The sequence below is a fragment of the Lynx rufus genome, unplaced genomic scaffold, assembly GCF_022079265.1.
Source record: "Lynx rufus isolate CCGP_SWC_20201006 ecotype Redwood Valley unplaced genomic scaffold, mLynRuf1.p SCAF_3, whole genome shotgun sequence".
Taxonomy (NCBI): Eukaryota; Metazoa; Chordata; class Mammalia; order Carnivora; family Felidae; genus Lynx; species Lynx rufus.
The window spans coordinates 8,449,462-8,469,139 of record NW_025814845.1 but is presented as its reverse complement, the minus strand read 5'-3'; the positions used below and the strand labels follow the sequence as shown (position 1 = coordinate 8,469,139).

The 19,678-nt window shown below is 37.1% G+C and overlaps 1 protein-coding gene across 1 annotated transcript in view; it reads left to right on the top strand.

Annotated features, from left to right (window-relative positions):
- Positions 1–19,678, top strand: part of FBXL5 (F-box and leucine rich repeat protein 5) — a 47,752-nt gene that overhangs the window by 23,626 nt on the left and 4,448 nt on the right. The window contains exons 7-10 of the mRNA XM_047091885.1: positions 1,082–1,230; positions 1,859–1,941; positions 2,847–3,572; positions 15,286–15,434. Coding sequence (XP_046947841.1) covers positions 1,082–1,230; positions 1,859–1,941; positions 2,847–3,572; positions 15,286–15,434 — 1,107 coding nt within the window. The remainder of the gene's footprint in view (positions 1–1,081; positions 1,231–1,858; positions 1,942–2,846; positions 3,573–15,285; positions 15,435–19,678) is intronic.

Below are 19,678 nucleotides of genomic sequence, written 5' to 3'. Positions count from 1 at the left end.
TTGTTATAGACCTGCATTTCATTGTAACTATCCAAGCTCTATAGAAGTGATTAAGCAAACATCGGAGCGTGCCTGGGTGGCTCAGTCAGTTGAGCACCGAACTCTTCGTTTTGGCTCAGGTTGTGATCCCAGGGTTGTGGGATTGAACCCTGCGTTTGGCTCCGAGCTGTCAGCGCCTCCTCTCATTCCTTCTCCTCCTTTCTGTCAAAATAAATAAATAAACTGAAAAAAAAGAAAGTTATTAAGCAAAAACCAAATGCTGTGCTTAATTTTAACTTCTTAAAAAATTCTAAGGCACTTTACTTTTGCTTGATTCATTATGACCAGGCTCACTTAATTTTTATGGTTTTAAATTTGTTTTTGAGAGGCGGGGGGGGGGGAGAGAGAGAGAGAGAGAGAGAGAGAGAGAGAGAGCGAGCGAGCAAGCGAGCAGGGGAGGGGCAGAGAGAGAAAGAGAATCCCAAGCAGGCTCATTGCCTAGTGTGGGAGCCAGAGATAGGGCTGGATCTCACGACGGTGAGATCATGATCTGAGCCAAAATTAAGAGTCAGACACTTAACCGACTGAGCCACCCAGGCGTCCCATGCTCACTTGATTATTTGAAGTTTCTTCTAACTCTTTGTCCCTTCTATTTTACTAAAAGAACAAATGATACTTTTTCTTATGGATCATTTTTCTTTTGATATCCTATATTTTCTTGAAGAGCTTCTATTGTTTTAAATATTCAGTTTTTTTCCCCCAAAACTTTTTAAAGTGCCTGAAACTGGAGTTATTTTTTTCTTTCTCTCTGCTGTACCAACTTTGATATGGAAATCGCTTTCAACTTTGAAGCAAATGAGAAAAAGTCTTCCTTTCGTTCTCATTGTAAACCTTTTTTTTTTCCTTTTGTCTCTTTTTAATGTCAGACTTGTTAAATATTAAGTTCTGGCGAGTGAGACCTTGTCCATTTAATTTGCTTTGCATACATAAGGGAGTTTAAGAATGGCAAAAAGAATTTCATATGTAATAAGTTGGTAATTCCTTGAGCAGCCTAATTATCACTAGTGTATCAAATTCTTAGATTTTTAAATTCATTTTACAGAGGAGTCTGCCGAAGAATCGATTGCTATCAGCATTGCACAAATGGAAAAACGTTTACTTCACGGCTTAATTCACGATGTTCTACCATATGTTGGTACTTCAGTAAAAACTATAGTATTAGCATACAGCTCTGCAGTTTCCAGCAAGATGGTATGTATAAATTGGCACTTGTTTGGGTATTAAGAAAAAGTAGCAGTGATCTACATTTGGTTTACTTATTTCTGAATTTAATTAAGGGGAGAAAAAGAAAAAAACCCACCCTTTTACCCAGGAGAGTGCTCTCCCATGGGTAGGCATACACTGCTGACTTTCATGTTATTTCATGTCAGTTTTCATAGTATCTTTATATGTAGATAACTGTGCACATTACAGGAAGGAAACCAAGACTAGGAGAGGTTAAATAATTTATTCAGTTTCACAGATACTAAGTGAGAAAGCCCAGTTTTATATGATTCTTTATATGTAAGGCATGGTAAAATGGGCAAGTGAGATTAAATCACTGTTTTAAAAGTCTGCATCAGAATATCCTTGGGTATTCCTTAAATACAAATTTCCTGGGTCTAGTATTATGATTACTAAAACAGATTCTTGAGAGTTTGAGCCCAGAATATATATTTGTAGTGCAGTATCCAAATAATTTTTACATGCACAAAAGCTTGGGAACTACTGGCTTATATTATTTATTAAAAGTTACGTCTTTTTCAATCTAACTAAAAGTCTGCAGATTTTCACAGTGATTTCCCCCTCTCCCCCCGCCCCCCCCACCCCCCCCCATTAGGTTAGGCAAATTTTAGAACTTTGTCCTAACTTGGAGCATCTGGATCTTACCCAGACTGACATTTCAGATTCTGCATTTGACAGGTGAGTTATTTTTAAATATTTCAGTATAAGGATTTCTACTTATGAATTAGTAGAATTGTTCTGTAGTTTCTTATTTTTATAATTGCAGTTTAATTGTGCTATTATTTGTTACTATCCAGATAGATCTCAGTCATGTATGGTTACAACTTGATAGCACCCTCCAGTTCTTTGCTTTTGTCCATGGGTTCCTGCTGATCCAAAACTTTAATCTGCATCATCCTTTTGTCTTTATAATCCTGTACTGTGTCTAGACCTTTGAGCCTTGCTGTACAGTCATGTAGATTGGCACTATACGTTTTTAAGAAGTTTCTAGTCTCATTTGGGCTCCCAGTGCCATTTGGCAAAGCTCCCGCTTACATTCTTCATACTCTGAAACTGTAACACTTTGGTCAAGCCATAGTCTTCACAGGTTTTATTTCCTTAGGTGCTATCACTTCCCTTCTTATTCTGCCTCACCCTTCTCTTTCCCACTGTAGCATTTGTATCAGCACTTCTCTGCCTGTTTCAGAGGGAGAGGTGTACCCTTCTCTGGCTATGGCTAGTTCTCTCTCAGATGCTAGAGCTTGTTTCTTCTGGGTCTTCCTCCTCTAATTACTAGTTATTCTCTTTCTTTGATATGTGTACCGCCTTGCCTCCACTGGTTACTTTTCAGAAAAATAAGTGAAGTCTCTCCCTTCCATACCTTTCTACCCTTTCCTTACCCTTCTATTATGTTAGCAGTACTCTTAGTCCCTAATTACTCTTACTGTGTTTTCCTATCCTACCATGTAAAATGGTGCCTGGCAGTAGATGTTCAGTAAATATGTGATTGATTATATTAGATTTTAAATCTTTCTTCTAGTTTTCATCTACTTTTGAAGATTTTAACAATATCCACTAATAGTCTTGTTACTTCTTAATTATAGTTGGTCTTGGCTTGGTTGCTGCCAAAGTCTTCGGCATCTTGACCTGTCTGGATGTGAAAAAATCACAGATGTGGCTCTAGAGAAGATTTCTAGAGCCCTTGGAATTCTGACATCTCATCAGAGTGGCCTTTTGAAAACTTCTACGAGCAAAATTACTTCGACTCCATGGAAGAATAAAGACATTACCATGCAGTCCGCCAAGCAGTATGCTTGTTTGCACGATTTAACTAACAAAGGCATCGGAGAAGACATGGATAACGAACACCCCTGGACTAAGCCTGTTTCTTCTGAAAATTTCCCTTCTCCGTATGTTTGGATGTTAGATGCTGAAGATTTGGCTGATATTGAAGATGCTGTAGAATGGAGACACAGAAATGTTGAAAGTCTCTGTGTAATGGAAACAGCATCCAACTTTAGTTGTTCCTCCTCTGCCTGTTACAGTCACGATATTGTGGGACTAAGGACTAGTGTCTGTTGGCAGCAGCATGGCGCTTCCCCGGCCTTTGCATATTGCGGTCATTCGTTTTGTTGTACAGGGACAGCTCTGAGAACTATGTCAGCGCTCCCAGAGTCTTCTGCATCGTGTAAAAAAGCATCAAGGACTAGACTGCTCAGAGGAAAAGACTTAATTTACTCTGGGAGTGAAAAATCTGACCAAGAGACTGGACGTGTACTTCTGTTTCTCAGTCTGTCCGGATGTTATCAGATCACAGATCATGGTCTCAGGTAAGTGACCTGTTGCAGAATATTAGGAAGTGGACATGTTCACATTCTCAAATGTGAGATAAAAGTTGGAATCTAGGGGCTCCTGGGTGGCTCAGTTGGTTAAGAGTCTGACTGCAGCTCAGATCAAGAACTCACTGCTTGGGAGTTCGAGCCCCGTGTCAGGCTCGGTTGGCAGCTCGGAGTCTGGAGCCTGCTAAGGATTTCTGCGTCTCCCTCTCACTCTGCCCCTGCCCTGCTGGTTCCGTCTCTCTCTCTCTCAAAAATAAATAATCATTAAAAAAAATTGGAATCTAAGTCATTACTTTCAGCTGATTTACTTAAACAAAAGAGTTCACCGGAGTCTGTCCTACTTCAGAGCATTGAAGCAATATAACCTGAGCTCGAAGTTTCATTTCAGTCAATTTAAATTCTTTGTGACATGTGGAAGACCACTGAGAGTTTAATCAGTGCTTAGCAAACGCCTACGCATTTTCTAAGGTGCCTTAGTGGATGTAAAGGTGAATAAGATAGTTTTCCCTCAAGGACTTGTAGCAAAGAAGAAGATAATGTATACCATATTCTGTTGCTGTGTGTTACTTGTGTCTACTCTTTAAAAAAAGTTTTTTTTATGTTTATTTATTTATTTTGAGAGAGAGACAGAGTGACTAGGGGAGGGGCAGAGAGAGAGGAGGGAGAGAGAGAGAGAGAGAGAGAGAACCCCAGGTGGCCTCTGCACTGCCAGCACAGAACTCAGTGTGGGGTTGAACTCACAAAACCGTGAGATAAAGACCTGAGCTGAAATCAAGAGTCAGATGCTTAATTGACTGAGCCACCCTGGCACCCCTATTTGTGTCCACTGTTTAAGGCATTTCAAATGAAGATTCTGTGGGGATCAAAGTAGAGACAGAGAGAGAGACCTCTCATTCAATTGTAGTAAATGATCACAGAATGTAATGAAGAGGGTCACCTGGATGGCCCAGTAGAGCATCTGACTCTTGATTGCAGTGTTGTGAGTTCAAGCCCCATGTTGGGTATGGAGCCTACTTAAAAAAAATTTTTTTTAAATGAAGAGATGACATTGAGTTGAATCTTGAATAAAAATGAAGGATTTTGGTAGGTGGCAGTGGGAAAAGGTACCATTGCAAACAGTGGGGAGGACTTGAGCACACGGTAGTAGAACACTGTTGGAGCTGCTGTTAGGTTCTTTTGCTGTTATGGCTCTTCTCAGCCTTAATAATATGCAATAATTATTTTGTCTTTGATACGAACTTTTAGAAATTGATTATGTGTTTCTCTTTTACTCTGTAATAGACTTGAATTTTATTAGGGCTCTTCAAAAAAAATTTTTTTTGATGTTTGTTTATTTTTGACAGAGACAGAGCATGAGCAGGGGAGGGGCAGAGAGAGAGGGAGGCACAGAATCTGAAAGCAGGTTCCAGGCTCTGAGCTGTCAGCACAGAGCGCAATGTGGGGCTCGAAGTCACAGACCGCGAGATCATGACCTGAGCTGAAGTTGGGTGCTGAACTGACTGAGCCACCCAGGTGCCCCTAGGGCTCTTTAATAATGGGGTGCTAGACAAACTAAACAATGAGTTCATCTAATGTAAAGCCTAATACTCCCTCTTTTGTCCTAAGTATGATCTTTAGCAGATTAAGTTGGACTCAATAGGGAATGTTTACAGGAGACTTGTATCCAGTTTGGTTGTAGTGAAGGATATGTATTGGGCAATAGTAGAATATAAGTCTATAGAAGTAGGCTGAGGGTATATAAATGGAAGGTAGAAAAGCAGAAAAATAGTATTTTTTGAGTTGCCTTCTATATTCTCTCTTTGTTCTTTAAGCAGTTAGGTCATTATAAAAAGGTATATACAGTGTGTATATATATATTATATATATATATTATACATATAATATATATATATAATATATATATTTAAAGTTTATTTGTTTATTTTGAGAGAGATTGAGTGGGGCAGAGGCAGAGAAAGCCGGGGACAGAGCATCTGAAGCAGGCTCCATGCTGACAGCAGAGAGCCCGATGTGGGGCTTGAACTCATGAACTGCGAGGTCATGAGCTGAGCCAAAGTTGGACACTTAACCAACTGAACCACCCAGGCACTCTCAAAAAGGTATATTTATTTCAGATATACCCCACATGGTTTAATAACTTATAAAAACGTTTGTAGTTAAAACTTTTATAAATAAAATCCTATTTTAAATCTACAGGAAAGTTAGCTGAAAGGGATCTTCGTAAAGGTTTTTGGGAAGAAAATAATTCTCTGCTAATTTATTAGCATTGATACTAGAATTTGGCCTGCTTAAAATCTTTAAGGGGTGCAGCATTACACTTATTCTTTCATTATTTGGGATTTTCTTTTCTCTTTTTTTTTTTTTTTTTTTTTAAAGGGTTTTCTTTTTTTAAATTTTTTTTTTTTTTCAACATTTATTTATTTTTGGGACAGAGAGAGACAGAGCATGAACGGGGGAGGGGCAGAGAGAGAGGGAGACACAGAGTCGGAAACAGGCTCCAGGCTCTGAGCCATCAGCCCAGAGCCCGACGCGGGGCTCGAACTCACGGACCGCGAGATCGTGACCTGGCTGAAGTCGGACGCTTAACCGACTGCGCCACCCAGGCGCCCCTCTTTTCTCTTTTTAACTTAAAATGAGTCATGGTATTGTATTGGGGATTTTGAAAAATGTGGAATGTCTGTAGAAGTAATTTAATGCCATTATATACCCTTAAAGTTTTACAGAAAGCAAAGCACTGTTGAGTAGTATTGGAATCGAGTAGCCAGAGTTTAGAGGTTTTGATCTTTGAGCATGACCTACTTGTATTGCCTTCTTAAGTTCTAGATAGACCGTGTGTGAGAAGTTCCATATTTTACTTTCTCTTTTTTTGTCAATAAAATCTTTGGCAGATTAAATTGATCTCTTTCTTCTTAGAGCAAAGAAGCGTGGAGGGGAGACATTTGTTAGCTCAGAGAGGTAGCTCTTCTCAGCACCTAGGTTCTATTACATGTTTTATAGGACCCACTTGGAGCTCTGTTAGGTTATTAAGTGTTCTTACACAAAGTATTGGAGAAAATGCCATGTGAAAAATGCTCTTACACAAAGTGTTGGAGAAAATGCCAGTGAACCATGGTTCACTTGATACTGGTTTTTTGATTTTTGTTTGTTTTTGATACTGTTTTTCCCCTGTATAACTGGCTTTGTCTAAAACACTTAAACTGAGGCTTATATAAGATGAATAGGTGATGCATGGTAGGTTTTCACTAAGTAGTAGCAGTTCTGCAGTAATTGTTACCTTTTTTTAATGTTTTATTTTTAATTTTTTTTTTTAATTTTTGAGAGAGGGTATGAGTAGGAGAGGTGCAGAGAGAGGGAGACAGAGGATTGGAAGTGGCTCCTTGCCGACAGCAGAGAGCCCAACGCAGGGGCTCAAACTCACGAACCCATGAGATCATGACTTGAGCCAAAGTCAGAAGCTCAACCAACTGAGCCACAAGGCACCCCTGATTAGTTTTGATATGAGCCTTTGGAAACTGATTACGTGTTTTCTCTTTTGCCCTGTGATACAGTAGAGCCTTGAACAGCATGGATTTGAACTGTGTGGGTCCACTTAGACACAGGGTTTTGTTTTGTTTTGTTTTGTTTTATAAATATAGTACAGTGCTGTAAATATATTTTCCCTTCCTTATGATTTTCTTTATAACATTTTATTTTTTCTAGCTTCCTTTATTGTAGGGATGCAGTATATAATACATATGTAACATGTAAAATATGTGTTAATTGTTTATGATATGGGTAAGGCTTCCAGTCAAAAGTGAGCTATTAGTAGTTAAGTGTTTGGGAGTCAAAAGTTACACTCAGATTTTCTACTGTGTGAGGTGGGGATTGTTGGCATGCCTGACCTCCATGTTCTTTAAGGGTCAGTGTAGATTTGAATGTTACCAGACTTACTTATTTATTGATTTATTTAGAGAGCATGTGTGCACCAGTGGGGTAGGGGCAGAAAGAGAGGGAGAGAGAATCCCAGGCACGCTGTCAGCACAGAGCCCTACGTGGGACTCAATCTCACAAACTGAGATCATGATCTGAGCCAAAATCACGAGTTGGACACTTAACCGACTGAGCCACCCAGGGGCCCCTTACCAGATCTCTTTAATAATCAGATGGTCGGACATTTTATGATGAAGAATTTACCAAGCACAAAACCTAATACTTCCCTACCATTATAAAAGATACTTAATATGAGGTTATTACAAAAATCTTTCAGAAGTCCTGTACCAAGAGTGTTTCCCCCTGAGGTAACTCCTGCCATTATGGTTGGGCTGCTGTGCATCATTCCATTAATTTTCTGTGTATTCAAACCCAAATGCATAGACTGTAGTTAAAGCAATAAAAAGCAAAAGACAACCATATTCTCATTTTGTTCCTTTTTAAACTTTTTACTATATATATATATATATTTTTAATTTTTTTTTTTTTTTTTTACTGTTTATTTATTTTTGAGAGAGAGACAGCATGAGCAGGGGAGGGGCAGAGAGAGAGGGAGACACAGAGACACAGAATCTAAGCAAGCTCCAGGCTCCCAGCTGTCAGCATAGAGCCTGATGTGGGTCTTGAACTCACAAATTGTGAGATCGTGACCTGAGCCAAAGTTGGACGCTTAACCAACTGAGCCACCCAGGTGCCCATATTGTATATATATATATTTAAAATGTTTACTTATTTATTTTGAGAGAGAGCATGAGCAGAGGAAGAGCAGAGAAAGAGTGCGCGCAAGAGGGAGAATCCCAGACAGGTTCTGGCTTTGTCAGCCCAGCCCGGGGCTTGTTGCCCAGGCCCAGGGCTTGAACCTGTGTACTGTGAGAGCATGACCTGAGCCAAAATCAAGAGTCAGGCACTTAACCGATTGAGTCATCCAGGCTTCTTTATTGTGTTTTTTATATATGTATTCCTGATGTGGCTTTAGTTGTGTTTGAATGTAACTTGGTTTTAAAGTAAAAGGAATTTTTGGTTCAATTTAAAACCTAAAATTCATTTCCAATACCATTATCTTTTTCATTACTACTGTGCCATATTAAAACTTATTTGTGGCTCTGTTTAGTTACTTTTTCTCTTCCTTCCTTCCTCCCTCCCTTCTCTCCCTCTTTCTTTCTTTCTTTCTTTCTTTCTTTCTTTCTTTCTTTCTTTCTCTTTCTTTTTCTTTCTTTCTTTCTTTCTTTCTTTCTTTCTTTCTTTCTTTCTTTCTTTCTTTCTTTCTTTCTCTTTTTCTTTCTAATTTTTATTTAAGTAATGTTTACATCCAACATGAGGTTCAAATTCACAACCCTGAGAACAAGCCTGGTACCTCTCAGTTGAGTTTTCAACGTGACCAGTTTTATTGTTCAAAGAATGAAATAAGACATATGACCATTTGTAATATTACAGAACTGCGGTGATGTCTGAGGAAATGGCAGTTTTCCTGTGTTTCTTTAGTTTTGTTGGTATATTTTTAAATAAGCCAGAATTTATTAAAAATTCTGCATAGTTAAAAATCAATTTCAAAGGGAGTCAAAATTTTTGATGAATCTAATTAAGATGTTTCTTCTATTTGCTTTCAGTGAAAAAGGGTTTAGAAACTTTCTGGTAAGGTTTAGAAAATGCTAGAAAGGGACATATTTCATCTAACAGAAGAATTACAGGGCTTTGTTTGAATACTAAACAGTTTCCACCCCTACTTCCCTCCAAGGCAGGAAGTGAATTCCTAAGTGAAATTTGAAGAAAAGCATGAAAGTGATTTTTAGTTGTTACTTCCTAGTGTGAGTTTGGCACTTATTATTAAATTTTGACACTATTAACCTTAGAAATAACAAATAAAAACTTTACTGCTATTGGGAATGGAAATAAATTGCCTTTTTGCCTTATGGTTTTACAGGTAGTGGTGAGGAGTTTACATATGAGATACCCTTGGAATAAACACTTTGAGTTTGAATTTAAGGAAGAATTAATTTTGATAACAGGGAACCACATAGGAATATCTCATCTAATATCATTTAGACTGGTAGCTAACTGAAAAAGCCTGAAATCTGAGTGCAGATGACTTCTTTAGTTTTCTGAAGGAATCTTTCTAAATCATTTAGATATTTATTGAGCACCTACTAGATAACTTGCACTGTTCTAATTGCTACGGATCCAGAGTAAATAAGACACATTCCCAGCTTTCATAGAGTGTATAATTTAGTGGTAGAAATAGTCAGTAAACATGTAATATCAGACTGAATGTTCTGAAGAAAAGTAAAGTTAGTTTATAGAGTAGAGAATGCAGAGAATGCTCCTTCATATTTGATAGACAGGAAAGGCTTTGAAAAGAGCATTTTTTGAGTAGAGATTAGAATAAAGTTAGTGCATTTTATGTGCATTTCTTGGGAAAAAGGCTAAGGAAATAAATGCAAATTTAATTTTTAAAAACAATTTTTGTATTATGTTGGTTTAAAAATTATTTCAATTACATTAATAAGTACAATTGATGTCAGTAGGTTTGAGAACAGATATAACTCATGCACTCATACAACTTAATGTATGGGAACAGAGGTGCTAATTGGAGCTGTCAGGATATCCTGCGTTAGTCATTATGTTCTGTTCAGGGATGGGATAGCAATTAGTTCTGGCAAATTGGTTATATAGGGTTTGTGACAAGAGCATTGACTATAAAAATGTACATTGAAAAATCAAGATTAAAAAAAATTATTTTGAGAGAGAGAGTGCATGTGTGTACAGGAGAGGGGCAGAGAGAGGGAGAGAGAGAATCCCAAGCACGTTCCATGCTGTTAGCCTGGAGCTCAATGCAGGTTGATCTCATGAACCGTGAGATCCTGACCTGAGCTGAAATCAGGAATTAGACACTTAACCAACTGAACTACTCAGGTGCTCCTGGTCTTACTTTTTTTGTTCAGTCAGATATTCTCTGTCATTTAATTGATGTATTTAGACCATTTACATTTAATATAATTATTGATATTGTTAAACTTAGGCCTACCATCTTGCTCTTTGTTTTCCTCTTGTTTTATCTTTTCTTCTTGTTCTGTCTTATCCTGACTTCTTTTGGATTTATTAAGTACTTTTTAGCATCTTGTTTTATTTCTCCTATTGGCTAGTACCTCATTTACTTAATATTTGCTCCAGGGTTTGTATGCATTTTAAGAAAAAAATTATGGCAAAGTGTATGTCTATAGAGGTTACCATTTTAGCTATTCTTTTTTTTTTTTTAATGTTTATTTATTTTGAGAGAGAGCAAGAGAGAAAGAGCACGCACAGGGGAGGGGCAGAGAGAGAGGGAGAGAGAGAATCCCAAGCAGACTCCATGCTGTCAGCGCGGAGCCCTATGCGGAGCTCAGTCTTGTGAACCATGAGATGGTGACCTGAGCTGAAATCAAGAGTTGGATGGTTAACCGACTGAGCCACCCAGGTGTTCCACCATTTTAGCCATTCTTAAGTGTACATTTCAGTGGCATTAAGTACATTTGCAGTGTTGTGTAGCCTTCACCACTATACAGTTCTAAAACTTTTTCAAGACTCAAAACAGAAACTCTATAACAATCAAGCCGTAACTCTTTGTTCTTCCTTCGCAGCCTCTGGTAACTTCTATTTTACTTTCTGTCTCTGTGTATTTGCATCATTTCTATATCCTAGATACATCATATAAATGGAGTCATAACACTTGTCCTTTTGTGTCTGCCTGTTTCACTTAGCATAGTGTTTTCAAGGTTCATCCATGTGGTCGCATGTATCAGAACTTCATCCTTTTTATAGCTGAACAATACTCCAGTGTATTTATGCATCATTTTATTTATCGATTGATGTCATCATTAGACACTTGGATCCTTTATACCTTTTAGCTGTTGTGAATAATGCTGTTGTAAAAATTGGCATACAGGTGTTTGAGTCCCTGTTTTCATTTCTTTAATTTCTTTCAGTAGTTTGTTTTCAGTGTTTAAGTCTTTTGCCTTTTCAATTAAAATCATAAGTATTTAAAATTTTTGATGGTATTGTAGATAGAATTTTCTTAGTTTCCTTTTCTGATTGCTCGTTGCTAGTAGATAAAAATATAATTGATTTTTGCATGTTGATTTTGTATCCTATTTTGCTGAATTTATTAGCTCTAACAGTTTTTTGTATGAATTTGTTAGAGTTTTCTACATGTAAGATCTTTCTACAAAGATAATCTCACTATCCCCTTCCAATCTGGGTGTTTATTTTTTTTCTTATCTAATTGCTCTGGCTAGAACATAAAGTGCTATGTTAAATGACAGTGTCTTTGGTAATTAAAATGATAGACTTTATTTTCTTACACTTCTAGAGGCTAGCTTTCCAAATCAAGGTATTGGCCAAACTATACTCCCTCTAAAATGTCTAAGGGAGGATCCTTCCTTAACTCTTTCAGCTTCTGGTAGACCTGTGTGTTGATTGGCTAGTGGCAACGTAACTCCAGTCTCTGTCTATGTCTTCACATGGCATTTTCTGTTATGTCCAAATTTTCCTCTTCTTACAAGGACACCAGTCATATTGGATTAAGGTCCACCCCAGTGACCTGATCTTAACTTGATTAAATTTGCAAAGCCCTTATTTCCAACCAAAGTCACACTTATAGATGCCAGGTGTTAGGACTTCAGCATATTTTTAGGGGGAGAGAGGTGATAACAATTTAATCCATAATACCAAGGGTTTTTTTTGTTTTGTTTTGTTTTTTGGTGGTGGTGGTAGTGGTAATACTGCTTTATTTAGGCTAATCTAGTTGTGTCTTCAAGTCCACTAATCATTTCTACAGTGTCTAATCACTGCTAATCTCAGTGTATTTTTATTTCTGAAATTGTATTTTTCATCTGTAGTACAGAAGTTTCATTTGGTATGTTCCCCTCCATATATATATGTATATACACACACATAAACATAGAATAATATATGTAAATATACAAAAGCATACAAAGACATTAATATATGTGTTTTTTTGGTTCTTTTATGTTTGTATGGTTTTTAAATCCTTGAGCATATTTAAAATATAAAACTGTTTTAAAGTCATTGTCTATTAATCCCATCATTATCATTTATTGGTCTGTTTCTATTGATTGATTTCCATCCTGATCTTTGAATGTCTAGTAGTTTTTGATTGGATACCAGATAATGTGAATTATACATTGTTGAATTCTGGATTTTGTTCTATTCCTCTAAAGATTACTATTTTGGAATCATTCCCTGGTCTGCATTGTTTCTATAACTTCTGTATATTTCTGTAACTTTTTGTTTTCTTATTGCATATATTGTCAATACTTTGTTTAAATATTTCTTTCCCCCGTTGAGGGCAGAACCTGTGTTTTATTCATCCTGCATTTTATGGGTTAGGCTTGTGCCTGATATACTTGGACGTTGGTGGTAAAAAGCAGACTAGAGTGATCTCCCTAGAATGCATTTCTTATTACTTGTTATTACTCTTCCATCTAAACCTTTCAGTGAGTTCAGTTGCACTTCGGTTAAGTCTAAATTCTTGGCCTTTGCTTCCCTCTGTAGTTTATATCTTATTTCTTAAATCTCTAAATTTTGATTTGGTCACATCCTCACCCCTGCCAAAAAAAAAAAAAAAAAAGACAAGAAACAGACATCACACACACACACACACACACACACACACACACACACACACACACACAGAGCCATCCTATCTTTAGCCATATGCATCTATTTTCTCTTCCTCCAAGGCACCATATTTCTTACATTTAGATATTTGTATTTGCTTTCTCTGTCTGTAACATACATTTATTGGCCAATTTCTGTTTTTTTTCTATCACAGTTTAAATGTCCCTTCTTAAAGGAAACCTTTTTGGGTCCCTCTCCTTCCCCCATCAGTGCCCTTCTGTGTGTTCCTGGGAGACCGTACATCATATGGTATTATAATTGCATATTTATTTTTGACTTGTTTGATTTCCCATTAAGCTCAATGAGAGCCTCTCTTGACATCTTTTTTTTTAAATAATTTTTTTAATTACATTTTATTTATTTTTGATAGAGACAGAGCACAAGTGGGGGAGGGACAGAGAGAGAGGGAGATACAGAATCTGAAGCAGGCTCCAGGGTCCGGAGCTCCAAGCTGTCAGAACAGAGCTGGACATGGGGCTCGAACTCACAAACCGCGAGATCATGACCTGAGCCGAAGTCGGACGCTCAACCGACTGAGCCAACCAGGCGCCCCTTGACATCTCTTTGAAGATAGACTGTTTCAGTTTTCAGAACTTTATATTGTACAGAAAATTAATGTTCTCAGTTTTGTTCCTGATATTTTTTTAGCTCTGCCATTGTCATTTTAGCTCACTCCTCATTTTATCCTATTTATATTAATGTTTTTATTCTAGGATATGCCATTAGGGTTTCATTTTTACTGACATGTAATTCACTTACCATTAAATTCATTCTTTTAAAGTGTACAAATCAGTGGTTTTAGTAGATTTACAAGGTTGGCAAGCATCAGCACTAATTCAGAAACATTTTCTTCATACCATAGGGAAATTATATACTGTTTAACAGTTATTCCCCTTTGCCCCCAGCCCCTAGCAACCTCCGATCTACTTTGTCTCTATGCCTATTCTGCCTGTTTTGGATATTTCCTGTAAATAGATTCATACAGGGGCACCTGGGTGGCTCAGTTGAGCATCTGACTCTTGATTTCTGCTCAGGTCATGATCTCATGGTTTGTGGGTTAGAGCCCCATGTAGGGCTCTGCACTGACAGCACTGAGCCTGCTTGCAGTTCTTTCTCACCTTCACTCTCTGCTCCTCCCTGGCTCATGCTCTCTCTCTGTCTCTCTCTCAAAAGATATAAACATTAAAAAAATCGATTCGGGGTGCCTGGGTGTCTCAGTCAGTTGGGCGTCTGACTTTGGCTCAGGTCATGCTCTCACAGTTCGTGGGTTCAGGCACCACATCAGGCTCTGTGCTGACAGCTCAGAGCCTGGAGCCTGCTTCAGATTCTGTGTCTCTATCTCTCTGTCCCTCCCCTGATCGTGCTCTGTCTCCGTCTCTCAAAAATAAATAAACATGAAAAAAAATGTTTTTAAGTAATAAAAAAATAGATTCATATGCTATGTGGCCTTTTGTGTCTGGCCTTTTTCACTTAGCATGATGTTTTCAGGGTTCATCCATTTGGTAGCATGTGTCAGTAGTTTATGGCTATATAATGTCTGTTTATCCGTTCATTTTAATTAATTAAAATTTGGGTTGCTTCCACTTATTGGCTATTATGAATGATGCTGCTGAGAACATTTCTTTGCAAGTTACCATGTGAACATATGTTTTCAGTTGTCTTGGGCATATGCCTAGGAGAAGTGTTGGGTCGTATGCTCTCTAACTCTGAGGAACTGTCAAAACTAGTCCGTAATTTTCTTGATAATTTTCACTTAGTCTGTAGGAGAATGAAGATTATAGTTCCAAGATTTAGTACTTCTAAGAATTGAGTTACTGTTAAGTTCTTCTAAAGAAAAATTTCATAGACTTGTTTATTGAATGTCTTGAGGAAAAATGTAAGAAGTTTTTCTCAGGTAGATTACTGCTGCCTAAGTAGGAGGTTAGTTACCGTGTTTTATAGAAATTCTTGAATTTTGTCATTATCAAATTGGAAGATCTGTTAATAGTGGTCCAGTAGGCCATAGGAATATATAATTTTCATAGATTAATATATTCTAATTGTTGGATTGTTTCTCTTACAGGGTTTTGACTCTGGGAGGAGGGCTGCCTTATTTGGAGCACCTTAATCTCTCTGGTTGTCTTACTGTAACTGGTGCAGGCTTGCAGGATTTGGTCTCAGCATGTCCTTCTCTAAACGATGAATACTTTTACTACTGTGACAACATTAACGGTAATGCCTTTTAATAATGAGATAATTTTGAAGGAATAGATTTAAAAAATTTTAGCAGTTCTGATAATTCTTAGGGTTTGTATTTAATTTTCTAGATTTGTAATTACCAAACTGTTTTACTTCCAGTGGTAGTCCTTTACATTTGATAAAATTAAAAAAATCACATGTTTTCATTAATTAGCTCCTATAAAGGTAAGTTTTTCTTGCAGATGGGTATTTCAAACATCTATCATGCCAGATTTTTGGAATATGTAGCAGTTTAATACATTCTTAAATGGTAAGTTGTAGAAATACTAAAATTCTTATAAAATTTTGAGAAACTCTTCTAGTGATGTAGCACTCATTAACAATTTAGATGTATTGATGTTCTAGATACACTGTTTTCTTAGGGATGATCACTCAGTTTTCTTGTGGGACAACTTTAAAAAATGCAGTTGGGAAAGGAGGACTTTGGTAATGGGAACCTCTTTGGGATCCTGGCTCTGGTTCCAAATCAGTCTCATGGAAGTTTGAGGTGGGGTTGCCATGTGATATCGAAGAGGCTGAGTTGCATTAGACATGACTAAAATTCCTATAGTGTTATGGAGATTGATTCCTGAACCTACTTTTGACAGTCATTAGATAAATACCTATTTTGATTGTTTTGTTTTTTTTTCTTAAACCTTCCCTACCCTGTGAGCCTGTTGAGTATGTTTTTTCAAGGTATTCGATGCCCTTTTGGGCTTTTGATAGTCACTAGGAGAGACTGAAGTTTCTAGAAGCATATAAAAAGCTCCTCCTCAATTATTAGTAAGCAAATCACCCCCTGTATTTATAACTGGAAAAATATTTGTATAGTTCAGATTCTGCTGTGCACCTTTTTACACCATAAACTGTTCCTTGAAAGCCTGTGTCATCTTTTTTTTTTTTAATTTTTTTTAACGTTTATTTATTTTTGAGACAGAGAGAGACACAGCATGAACGGGGGAGGGGCAGAGAGAGAGGGAGACACAGAATCGGAAGCAGGCTCCAGGCTCTGAGCCATCAGCCCAGAGCCTGATGCGGGGCTCGAACTCGCGGACCGCGAGATCGTGACCTGAGCTGAAGTCGGACGCTTAACCGACTGAGCCACCCAGGCGCCCCAGCCTGTGTCATCTTAAGATGACAGGAATATCAGCTGAGTTTCTCTCAGGGAGAACAATTGACAGGAGCCAGGAAGACTGGAGGAATGGTCTCTTTAATGACATACTTGTAGGCAGAGAAGTTAGCAAATTGCTATTTCTGGGAGATTAGATTTTCCTTAAATACATATAAAGAGACAGGAGATTGAAGCTCTTTTATTTGTGGAATCACATTGGTCATGCAGGAGATGACTTCCCTTGTTCTTGAAGTAGCAACACTAAATAGGAGCATTTCTTTGCCTTCAGTGTATAATCCAGGAATGGTGAGAATGAATGTCATTTTAGTTGCAGCCTCTAAGTGTACAACAAGTAAGTTTGATTGCTTCCATGAACAATATGCTGCTTTTGTAGATGGCAGTGAATTTGAGATGGGAGATTTTTTTTTAATGCACGGCTGTCATTGTACGTGCAGTGTTGTGCTTCCCAAGGTTTATAGGACATATTATGAAAAGTAACCAGTAAGCAGTTATTTTTATAAGAAAACATTCTCATCTTTGTCTTGCACTTGAATTGTCCACAGTTGATTTTAGCATAGGTTATGTTTGTGGGAATAAATGTCACAATTGATTTTGCTAGATTTGTTTTGGGGTATATAGATGTTACAGGGTGGGGGAGATTGGATTTCAGTTCATTTTTATGATCTGCCTGCTTGTTTTGCATGTAAAATTTTTTAAACTTCTTGAAATAATTTAGGTGATGGGGTAAAGTTAAATACTTAAAGTCTTTTGCATTTTGTTAGGATGTTAGAATTTATTTCATCTTAACTGGTTTTGAATATATAAATATTAAAGTGTTCCAAAGGAGCTGCTACATTCCTCTTGTTGAATGTGATTTTTTTTTTTTTGATAAATGAGTGGTAATTTTCAATAAGTGAATTTTAATGAAGATATCTGACTTTGAAAGATTGGAAAGGAAACTGATAGTGTTTGTATAACCCAATATTAAGTCTCCCTTTACAGCTTCTTAAAACATAATTCGGGGGAAATGGAGATCCTTTAAAATTTATAGGATGACTTATCATATTAACTTGTGTTCCGGAGTTCTAGCCAGTTGCTCCTAAAGTAATCTTCTGATAGAATTTTTTCCTTAAAAGGACTTATGGACAACCTAGAAAGTGTTAGAATAAAAGTTGCATCGTATCCAATTTTGCAGGATGACACCATTGATCCAGCCTCTTTTGCTACGACTCAATTTGTACAGTAAATATGTACTGACCACTTATGGGGTCCCCTTTTTATTATTATTTTTAATTTTTCAGAAAGTAGTTAATATGTTTTATATATGGTCTTAGATAATAGGGGGCATGTTTAGGTAACAGACTATTTTAAGTATTTGAGTAACATTTAAAAACGTAGTTGTCAAAAGAAAGCGTACATAGTTAGCTACCAGCTCACTAACTAAAAGAAGTAAATTCTGATAAACGATACTCATTAACTAAATAATGAGTGATAAGTAAAGCAGACGACCTAAGCACTGGCAGAGATTTTGGAGAAGATAAGTTAGTACCAGATATCCAAATAATGCCTACTGCGAGCAAGACACTGTACTAAGCACTGATTAAAAAATGCCATTTTTAATCTTCTGAATGATTCCTCATGACATTTACATTTGTTATTTGATTGATAACGTTAAGATTTAAATATAAAAGAAGGCTTCTTCACCATAACGTTTAAGAAATTCTCTGTCATTTAACAAGTATTAAATGGAATTGCATAGTTTTGGAGCTCTGAAGAACACTTGGACAATGATAGCAAATAAACTTTTTGTACTTATCTGCATTTCCATGTCTGTATAATTTATGAATTAAGGTAGATTAGCTCATAGTTCTGGAGGTGACACAGTCTCAGATGATTTGCTTTCTTATGTTTCTAATTTAAGTTAAAGAGGAATTAAAGGTAAGTGAAGGTAAGTGCAGATATACAGCATAAATGATATACTTAAAATCCAGGAAAAATCAGTAATAAAAATTTGGGGAAATAACTATAGTTAACATTCTAGCTCTTTTTATCTAATATTTTAAAAATGCTTTCTTGTAAAATTTATTTTTTACCATGCATTTAAAAATTTAATAATGTCAATTTTATTTTCCTTGTTTCTTTATTATTCCTTTATGTAATTTAGCCTTTGTATATTATAACCATTTGAGTTTTCTGTTCTATATCAACATAGACATTTGCTGGTGATGAGTCAAATATTTAAAGGGAAACTGCCTTTGAGTTGTCAGTGTTTATGGAAGTGCAGCTGGCTGCTTGAGGTACTTGGCAAAATAATGTAGGAGGTATCTTAGTTATATTTCTTTCTAATGCTGCCTCACTTTTTCTGCTGTCCCTTTATTCCCTTTTCAAACAGTCCTGTGATGCTTAAGAGTCTCACTGTTAACTTTGGTTATGGTTTTCATGCTTTGGAAACTGCTCTTCTTTTCTGTTTACTACAATATGAGACTAACCAAAGTTAAAAACAGTGGTTATCTTTACTTTTGCTTTGCCCTAGGCCTTTAAATAGAATAAAATCTCCTCATGGTTGACATCACTTTCATGATTATTAGGATCAGACACCTGGTCTGTAACCTTAAGACGGGAGGTTGTAGTTTTGAGATAGTATTGTAGTTATTAAGTACCCACCACCTTCTCTAGATCGATCATTGCTTTGCTTTGCTTGCTTTTTCTTTCTTCCTTTCTTTTTCTTTCTTTCTTTCTTTCTTTCTTTCTTTCTTTCTTTCTTTCTTTCTTTCTTTCTTTCTTTCTTTCTTTCTTTCTTTCTTTCTTTCTTCTTTCCTTCCTTCCTTCCTTCCTTCCTTCCCTCCTTCCTTCCTTCCTTCCTTCCTTCCTTCCTTCCTTCCTTTCCTTCCCTCCCTCCCTCCTTCCCTCCCTCCTTTCTTTCTTTCTTCCCTCCTTCCCTCCCTCCCTCCCTTTCTCTCTCTCTTTCTTTTCTTTCTTTCTTTCTTTCTTTCTTTCTTTCTTTCTTTCTTTCTTTCTTTCCTTTCTTTCCTCCCTCCCTCCCTCCCTCCCTTCTTTCTTTCCTTCCTTCCTCCCTCCCTCCCTCCCTCCTTTCTTTCCTCCCTCCCTCCCTCCCTTCTTTCTTTCC